At 40.1% G+C, this 9,954-nt stretch overlaps 1 protein-coding gene across 1 annotated transcript; it reads right to left on the reverse strand.

Annotated features, from left to right (window-relative positions):
• Nucleotides 1-1,418: 1,418 nt before the first annotated feature.
• Nucleotides 1,419-9,875, reverse strand: LOC141440163 (uncharacterized). The gene is made up of 7 exons (XM_074104628.1): nucleotides 9,041-9,875; nucleotides 7,892-7,974; nucleotides 6,995-7,095; nucleotides 5,812-5,901; nucleotides 3,721-3,799; nucleotides 3,480-3,616; nucleotides 1,419-2,185 (listed from the first exon to the last, which is right to left on the reverse strand). Exons 1-7 carry the CDS (start codon nucleotides 9,454-9,456, stop codon nucleotides 2,141-2,143), a joined length of 951 nt encoding a protein of 316 aa, XP_073960729.1. The 5' UTR covers nucleotides 9,457-9,875; the 3' UTR covers nucleotides 1,419-2,140.
• Between the last annotated feature and the right edge of the window lie 79 nt (nucleotides 9,876-9,954).

The raw sequence follows: 9,954 nt of genomic DNA on the forward strand, positions 1-9,954 counted from the left end.
ACTTGTTTGTTATTTCATTATATGTAAAATAGAGTTACCATTATACATAATGTCATTGTAAATTTGTCATAATTACTGTTTTATGTTAAGCACCAAAGAAATAAATGATGTTTTCTACAAAAGCAAGCGAATTTTTATTTAGGATACACAGAATACAGGTGTCGTTCAAATAATTCGGAACATTTGTCCGAACATTTACCTCCTTCCAATATTTCCTACTTCAAAGAGGTTTTGGTAATGCGATTGGGCACTTTTACTGACTGACAGTTTAAATTCCGGAAAGAGGTACGGCAAAGTGCAAAAATGGGTCAATCAAGTTTTTTGGTGACAAAAACAAGACAAAATAAAAACAAAAGTTTTTAGTGTAGCTTGTTTTTATTTTTATTCGACTGGATGGCAAACGAACAAGTGGATCTCTTGATGGTAAGAGATCACCACTGCCCATAAACATCTGCGACACCAGGGGTATTGCAGATGCGTTGCCAACCTAGAGGCCTAAGATGGGATACCTCAAGTGCCAGTAATTTCACCGGCTGTCTTACTCTTCACACCGAAACACAACAGTGCAAACACTGCTGCTTAACGGCAGGATTAGCGAGCAAGATGGTGGTAGCAATCCGGGCGGACCTTGCACAAGGTCCTACAACCTGCTTGTTGCCATGGTACCGTCTCCCGAGTCACTTATGAAAAGTATAATTTTATGGGGTAAAAATCCACTAAAAGTTAGGAGTTTTGTGACATTTCTCTACAGAATAATAACACTAAAAGTTGATTGACCCAAATGTAGGTATCTATACGAACCACTCAAAAATTATGTTACCACAGCCAACCTCCTAACGCCAAAGTAAAGTTATGTTACCACAGCCAACCTCCTAACGCCAAAGTAAAATTATGTTACCACAGCCAACCTCCTAATGCCAAAATAAAATTATGTTACCACAGCCAACCTCCTAACGCCAAAGTAAAATTATGTTACCACAGCCAACCTCCTAACGCCAAAGTAAAATTATGTTACCACAGCCAACCTCCTAACGCCAAAGTAAAATTATGTTACCACAGCCAACCTCCTAACGCCAAAGTAAAATTATGTTACCACAGCCAACCTCCTAACGCCAAAGTAAAATTTTTGTTTTATAAACATGAAACTTTATGTCACACTACTGAGAGAGTTTAATGTCAAATTACCGATAAGTGCTTTATAAAGGACTTTGGGCGTTAGGGGTAACGTCGCAATAAGAGTCTGTGGTACATATTTTCAAAGCGTTGGAAGGTATATACTTTTACATTCGACCGTACAACGACGAGCAAAGGGAGGAATGTTAGGTATATATAATTCCTACCACAATGTGCGAGCCGAGCCAGGAGGGCTAATACTACGAAATTCGAAAATCGAAGTTCGTATCGTACTGTCCCTCTCACTCCCATATTAAATAATATTAGCGTAAGCGGGACGGCAAGATACGAAGTTCGAATTTTGCACTTAGCAAAATTTAGCAAAGTAGAACATACTCGTGGTAAACATTGTCATTAATTTAATACAATACATTAAAGGTCCTATTATACCGTATAGTGCCATGACCGTTATAGGAACGTGTCAGAAACGGAATGTCCAGCGCATACATGACACGGAAATGTGCTAGTGTGCATAGTTTCATACTTTTCAATACAAAGGATATATTTTTGCCAGACACGTTTCTGTTACGGTCATAGTGTGACACGGTGTGGGTGTTCCTTTAGCTCGCAGTGATATTTCCAGTCTTCTTTTTAACCCCCGACGCAAAAAGAGGGGTGTTATAAGTTTGACCGCTATGTCTGTCTGTCTGTCTGTGGCAGCGTAGCTCTTAAACGGGTGGACTGATTTGAATGCAGTTTTTTATTTAAAATCAGGGTTTCTACAGATGGTTCATAGACATGTTTCACCAAAATCGGTTCAGCCGTTTTTGAGATATTGGACTTTGAAGTGACAGAGTCGGGGGTGTTTCCAACTTTTTGTTGGTACTTCTGACTAACTAGTTTTAGCTGTAACCAGGACAAGTTAGAGTAGATCTAACTTATGTAAATATGTTGCTATTTTCGCACGGTATTGTAAGTATTTCTTTGTTTTGCTGCTCCAAATTTTATCACGTGTCTTCTCTACATCCTAACATGGCCCAGTTTGTGCATCGCAACGCGTCAGTCTTGATTTCTGGAACGGAAATGGACAAAGTATGACAACTCCGAACAAAGTATGGGAATCAATAACAAAGTAATGAGAATTGAAAACAAAGTTGTTGGATTAACCTGTCCTCTGCCAGAGGCACAAATTTGTGCCCAAATTCCTTTGATCCTGTTATCCTGGGAGATGACAGATTAAGAATAAATTCGTTGGATTGAGAATAAACTTATTGGAATAGAAATAGAAATAGAAATAAACTTTATTGTTATAACTGTGTGCATAATAGGGTGTCTACAAAAGTTAAGTCTCAACAGTTTGTCCATTTCGGACGTACAATATAAAATCTTATTATATATTAATTTATCTTGTATAATATCTATAATTATTTTCGCGCAAGTATACTTATTAATTTCAACGAGCAAAAAATTCTTTTGTATTGGATTGAGAACAAAGTATGTAAAGAATAAAATAAATCGTTTGGCAAAATAATTCATACGGCGCTGCGCCTGCGTGATTAACTCACACTGAGAAAATGCTGTCAAATGACGTCACGACGATCAATACCTTTAGTCTTACGTCGTAGCCTCGTTTATCATAAACGTCAACGATTGGCGGGAAAACTATAAGCATTCGTGACTTAGACATTTATTTATCAAAGTGGGCCAGTTACTCGTGACAGTCAAAGAAGTTTTAATCAATGACTATTAATTATCTCAGGGTGTTTTTATGCAGCAAAGTCGATTCTCTATTTATCTCCAGAAAGTATGTATGTATGTAAACTTTTTATTGTACAAAAGAAAAGAAACAAAACACAATTGACAAACTTTGAGATAATTGGCGGGCTTATCCATTTAAGGGATCTCTACCAGTCAACCTTTGAGTAGATAAGAGGAGTAACCAGTTAGGGTCCGACAAAGAGTGAGTTTATGAGTCAAAAATAGTGGAAGCTACTGTACAATCTTTTAAACAATATAATACATAGAATACAATATAAATAAATCAATTAACTACTATTTATATGTATACAACCATAACACATAATTATTATACATGCCAATATAAAACAAAGGAATGTCCTCAAATGTTTAAGGAGGAGCTGTAAGTCACTTCCTTCTCAAGCCCTCCCTGAAAGATGCTACAGTGGGAGATTGCCCGATGGAGGTCGGTAACTGATTCCACAGCCAACATAAACAACAAGTAAAGTAAACAAAACAAAACAAACTTTGAAATATTTTATGCTTAAGTCTATTCCTAGAGACGTGTGCTGCTTTAAAAATATGGTACCTAATTTGTTAGCACTATATTATTGCGCAAAAAGCCTTACGCGATTTATGTCCAGCGGTCTCATCGTGTCAGCGTACATTCTCCAGAACAGAGTGACGTGGCGCTCCTGGAGTTTGTTGGCCTTTTCGAGAGCAGTGGTCAAGCGCCAATAGTCGTCGGGGAGAGACCACACGATACCTAAGGCAAGTACACGTAAGGATCCAAATAAATAACAATAATAATATCATGGGACACTTGACACCAATTGAACTAGTCCCAAACTAAGCAAGGCTGGTACTTACCGATGAGATTAGCAATAAAAAGTTTATCCGCCAACTCATTTGCCGCCTCCTCGATGTTAGGGTTCACCGGGTAGTTCGTCTAAAATTATGAAACATCAAATTCAAATTTCAAATGATTTATTCAGTAAATAGGCCGCAATGGGCACTTTTACACGTCTATTTTTAAACTACCAGCGCTTTCGGAAAGACCATCATTGCCAATAAGAATGCGCCGCAAGAAACTTGGCAGAAAGTCATTTTTTCATAATAATATAATTACAAATAAGATACTTAAAAACTATATTATACAATTAAAGAAAAAAAATACTTAAATAATAATAATAATAATAATACAGGGATGTATGGGGACCCTTAGTTACAATACTAAACACTAACTATATCTAAACTATATCTACGTTCAGTGGAAGTGTAGAATGCTTCCACCGTCATAAATTTTAAAATAATAATACTATAATTTAGTTCTGAAATATACATTGCGGTCAAGTAACCATTAAGCTTTTGGATTTCGAAGGCAAGTTCACGTCTGCCGCCCCCAAAGTTAGCTCACACGCACTCATGTCATGCTCTGAAAGCAGAGCGGTACCGAGGGCATGGTATTGCTTCCGTTCCCATAAGCTCTATGGGATCGTCTTGGGAACTTCGATCCATCAATAGACCGACTGCAATACCTACCTTTACACCATGTGTTGGCGAGGAATGTGTTCTTGAACCAATAGAAACGCTTCAACTATCCTCGCGCAGCACCGCTCTGGTGGAAACAGCTGAGCGGAGCGAGACGGGGTAATTGAAGCGTTCCATTCATCATAATCATCATCAGCCGGAAGACGTTCACTGCTGGACAAAGGCCTCCCCCTTAGAACGCCACAATCGACGAATCGCCACTTGCATCCACCGGTTTCCCGCAACTGTCACGATGTCATCAGTCCACCTGGTGGGAGGCCTGCCAACGCTTCGTCTTCCGGTTCGTGGTCGCCACAAGAGGACTTTTCTCCCCCCAAACGGTTATATGTTCTTCGAGCGATGTGGCCTGCCCATTGCCACTTCAATTTGCATATTTTTCCAGCTATGTCAGTGACTTTAGTTCTTCGACGAATTTCCGTATTCCGGATTTTATCGCGCAAAGAAACTCCGAGCATAGCTCTCTCCATAGCTCGCTGCGTGACTCTGAGCCTATCTAAGAGGCCAACAGTCAAGGACCATGTCTCAGCGCCATAAGTCATCACTGGCAACACACACTGGTCGAAGACTCTAGTCTCAGGCACTGCGGAATATTGGACGAGAAGACATCACGAAGTTTCCCGAACGCTGCCCATCCGAGTTGGATTCTTCGGGCGACCTCTTTGTCGAAGTTGGACCTACCCAATTGGACAACTTGTCCAAGAAAAACATAGTGGTCAACAACTTCGAGTGCATTGTTCCCAATGAAGCGTTGCATTGGTTCATGAAAAATACATTCCTCCCACATCTCTGGTTGAAACACAACCTGAGGAAACAATAAAAACTAAAAAGAGAAAGACAAGTCTAGTAGTCCATATCGGAAATACAAACTGAGACATGGATGCACAGAAAAACCAGAAAAAGAGACCAGCGCTGGCAATCGAACCCAGGTCCTCAGCAATCCGTGCTGCGTGCTATAACCCCTACACCACCGCTGGACAGGAATCTAGACACGTATTTTTCCTATGCATACATATCTCAGGTTGCTTATTTCTACTACGCTACTTATGCAGCAGCACTAGCGACATCTATGTTCCGCTCTCATCGAAATCATAATTTGATTGCTTAGTAGCGACATCTCTTGTCTGGGTGAGCGGTTGGTTCCGAAAGAGTGTGACGTCTCTCGATGAGAGAGGTATTGTACAGTCACCAGCATTAATATCTGCCACAGCGGAGCGTGCAAAAATATGACACGTCCTTCCGACCCTAGAAATAGAGTCGTATCAGATATTTATGCACGCTTGCTGTGTCAGATATTGGTGCTGGTGTCTGTACGTCCGGTAAATAGTGTCACCCATATTCCGAGAATACGTATTCGAAACTATGATTCTAGTCTATGGAGCATGGTCTTAGCCCGTTTTGTTTGTCACTAACCTGGAGATGGAATAAGATAGCGTTTGACGGCACGCTCTCTCTTCGCATCGTCAGCTCCTGAACGCTATGGTGGATCATTTGGGGAGTTATCTGTTTCCAAATTTCCAAAAGCACGATTACGAAAATCAATATAGGTAAATGACAGTAAATTTGGTTAAATAGTTCTTAACATATATAGTATAGTAAGTATAGTGTAGTGTAGTAGTATAATAATTTATTACTTTATTTCATTCGGAAAACCAACAGCTTAAATTTTATTTATATACAGGTGCAATACATAACATGTAACAATAAAGGTTTCCACAGATAATACGAAGATATAATATTAAAAACCGGCCATTAGCGTGTCGGACACAGCAAAAATAGGGTTCCGTAGCCATTACGAAAAAATTAAGTAATATTACTTTTTCTATGGATTTCGTATTTTATACGGAATCTTCCAAGTTTAGGTATATTTTATACCTTAGGCTGCTATTTACTCTTTAACTACTAATAATTCTAAAGCAAACTTAGCCGTTATAGTTTTCCTTGAAAGTTTGATATACTTACTACCATCCTGAATTTTTCAAAACTTTTCCACCCACCGGTTTAGATTTTAGAGGAGGGGGGGGGGGACGCTCGATTTTAATGAAAATTTGCACTTTCAAGTTGAATATTTCCCAAACAAATCACCGAATCGAAAAATCGTCTTAGCAAACCCCTAATGGTTTTTAAAAGACCAATCCAGCGATACCCCACACTATAGGGTTGGATGAGAAAAAAAATCACCCCCACTTTACGTGTATGGAAGGTACCCAAAAAAAATTTTTTTTTGAATTTTTTATCGTACTATTTTGTCGGCATAGTTTACATATATTATATCCGTGCAAAATTACAGCTTTCTAGCATTGATAGTCCCTGAGCAAAGCCGCGGACGGACAGACAGTCAGACAGACATGGCGAAACTATAAGGGTTCCGTTTTTGCCATTTTGACTACGGAACCCTAAAAATGATTATGTATGTATGTATGTGTATTTGTAACTCCTTCACGCTAAAACGGCTAGACGAATTGGATGAAATATTTAGTATGAAGATAGCCGAACATCTGGAATAACACATAGCTTACTTTTTTTTACTTTTTTTGCTAGATCGATATAAAGTCTTTCAACCATAGAAACATCTCGTTAAGCTGAACTTCCTTACCTCACAATAGACCGTCTGCTCCGCTAGTTCTTGCGGAGTCGCGTTGGAGTTGAGGAACAAAGGAGACAGCATCGTGCAACGGGACCCAATCTGGTTGCATTCTGACACCGAAATCATACAGTCTAGTTATACCAAAGTAAAGTTCCCAATCCGCACTGGGCCCGTCATTGAGAGGAGACTTGAGCCCAGTAGACATAATGCTGGGATGAGATGATTAGTTATACCAATGATGACTTGAAATCTTCGCGATTTAATGGTTCGCTGTTGGATCGTCTAACATAACATAAGAAAGAGTGTAAATGTACCAGAAAAACCCAATTTATACGGGTCATTTCAATAAGCGGTCATTTTAAGAAGTAGTCATTTCAAAAAGTGGTCATTTCTCATTGTGGTCCAAAACCGCCGAAAGGGGCCTTTCTGTCTACCTTGTTGTAGCCCTAAGTTTATCTTTACGATTTCAAGAAAATTTGAGAGGTAGACTCAGTCCATGAATCCGAGCTGGAAAAACAGGGTCAGATGTGCCCCCAAAATATTGTATCGATGTGTCCGTCTTATTACGAAAATTATTAAGAAAAATTCGTAACAAAACGGACACATCAATACATTTTTTGGGGACACGCCTGGAGACCCTGTTTTTCCAGCTCGGAATTATGAACTGAGTCTACCGCATTCCCTGCCACTTGACTTCCATACGTGCCACCGACGCACATGTGCATCAAAATCTATGAATAGTTATGACAGCGGCACTGGGCGAAGTTCGGAGAGTAAACTCAAGGTAAAACGATAGAAAGAAATGCCCAAAGGTGCTTGAGTAACCCACTGCTCACCAGGTAACTTTCTGATGTCAATCAGTAATGGATAAGATCAACATAGATTCCTACAGCCCCGCAGACAAACCTGATAGCATTTTCTTCGAAACTTTCCGCGCCCGTTGCGCTCGGCTCTTTTTCTTGTACCTTCGTGAGGCTCGCGATTCACTCCTTAAACAACAACAGTCGTCCGAAGTTCAACGTGCAATAGTTGTCTTACATGTCTATCCAAACTGGAGACCATATTGCCGTAGGGACATATGACAGGACACCTTGATACGACACGACTGTTTCTTTTAAAACCTGCTGGAAGGAAGAGGCAGAGGAAGGCCAAGATAGAAGATATTTTGGCCAGGTGAAGAAGAAACTGGGTGTCGTGTCGTATCAGGAAGTCAAAGGCTGGGCGGCCAACCATTGAATATTCATAATTGGCCAGCCCCGATGGTGCATTAGCTTAAGCAGTGCTTTTCCCCCTTCCCGTTTTTTCGTTTTTTCCTTTTGAGGTATGGAACCCTAAGAAGGAAAGAGCGTTGCAAACGAACAAGGATATTTTGATTAACTGTTAATTTAACCTAAGTATCATTTAACCGAACTGCCTGCATTTTTTGCAAATTAATTTGAGAATTAAATTGGCAGTTTTTTTGAGAAATGCCTAGTTATTTCTGTACCTATACGAAGACAGTTGCTAATTTGCTATGCTAGCTTGCAGATGTAGCCTCTTAAATCCCGGACATTTCTTTAGGCTCAGCTTCCTTAAGCCATTGACTAACCTAAAAGTTTAAAAACACTTTTTGCTGATGCAGGAATCGGATTTCAGGCGGCAAAATTAGACATGTAGGAAGTTCCTCTATAAATAAACTCAGTTATCAATGCTTTTGTCATATAAACTAATCGCCCCTAGCTTTGTTTACAAGTTAGTGTGAACTTTTTGTGTTATTTTACCTACAATACTTGGAGCGTTCGCTAGTGCATGTGTACAGCATTGATAATAGAGTTTATCGCTTTATGAAATCCTTATCTGTCTTTAAAATTTGCCTCCTAAATCGTGATGTCTGCATGAAGATACTTTATATTTTGTCACTGGAGCTTTAAGTATCAATAACATAGATCTGGAATAATTTTGCTGAGTGAAGGCAATATTGAGTTGTTGAATGTCAGAAGTAAACACCTAAGTTAATAAGAAAGTTTAATTAAAACATTAGAAAACAAACATCGTACAAAAACAAGTGCCTTCTACCTTTGCATACAGCAGCGGTGGCCGCAATATTTGCATCTGGGCCGCGGGCTGTCGGAGCGATGAGAGTCTTCCGTGGACATTGAGGGAGCCCTGGTCTTCAAGTTCATAATAGGCCTCCGCTTAACGCGCCCTCTGCGCCTCCTCCGCTTGTCCACTCGGCCCGCCTTTCTCCTCTTTTTCTCCTTCTTCTCCGGCCTCATCTTCTTCGTGCCCGCATGAGGAAGTGGCGGCTTTTGGTCTCTTATCTTCAACTCCATCATACTCCAGCAGGACTCCGAGGACTGCGAATCGCAATCGTGATCGCGTTTTTTGTCTTTTTTAGCGTTCTCGTGGCTTGTACCTGGTTTTTTCACGTTGTCGTGACTACTACCTGGTTTCTCTTCTGAGCTTACATCTTTATTTTCATTTGCATCCATGCCCCACCTCCAAATGTAACCGATAATTTTGGATGAATTTAGGTTAGAGTTTAAACTGTTTGATTGTTGTTTTAATTTTGCTTGCTAAAATATAAGCAAAAGATGATAAATTCTGTTGGTAAAAAAAAAAAGCAAAATTGTTCTGTCATTCAGTGTTCGATTTTTATTCTTCTTTTTTCGTGACATTTGTTTTGCAAAGAGGTTAGGATAAGTCTTTCTATATAGGTACTTATACTCTTTGGATATGTCTCTGCGATCAGTTGAGAAGGAGGCTGGCTCATGGTCTCAGTCGGGATGAGTCGGAAAAAAAAGAATGGAATGGAAATAGAAAACCTATATTACGCTAGCTGTCGCGGTTTGAGCGGAGCGGGTGGCCGTCTGTTGAACAACAGTATGAGCAGCGTTGACTGCGCGCGTCGCGTGCATAGTTGTACCTGCACCCGCGACCGCAGGCGTGCGCCCGCGCAGTGCACCCGCACCGGCTAGCGTAGGCCTTTA

Source organism: Choristoneura fumiferana, chromosome Z (assembly GCF_025370935.1).
Source record: "Choristoneura fumiferana chromosome Z, NRCan_CFum_1, whole genome shotgun sequence".
Classification (NCBI taxonomy): Eukaryota; Metazoa; Arthropoda; class Insecta; order Lepidoptera; family Tortricidae; genus Choristoneura; species Choristoneura fumiferana.

Bases quoted from the DNA above. Each gene is read 5' to 3' on its own strand.
- LOC141440163 (XM_074104628.1), bottom strand. From the start codon at position 9,456: ATGGATGCAAATGAAAATAAAGATGTAAGCTCAGAAGAGAAACCAGGT. The intron at 7,975-9,040 runs GTAGAAGGCACT...TTGTTGTTTAAG, and splicing joins CACCGCTGCTGTATGCAAAG to GAGTGAATCGCGAGCCTCAC. The intron at 3,800-5,811 runs GTTAGTGACAAA...TCATAATTTTAG, and splicing joins CTATCTTATTCCATCTCCAG to ACGAACTACCCGGTGAACCC.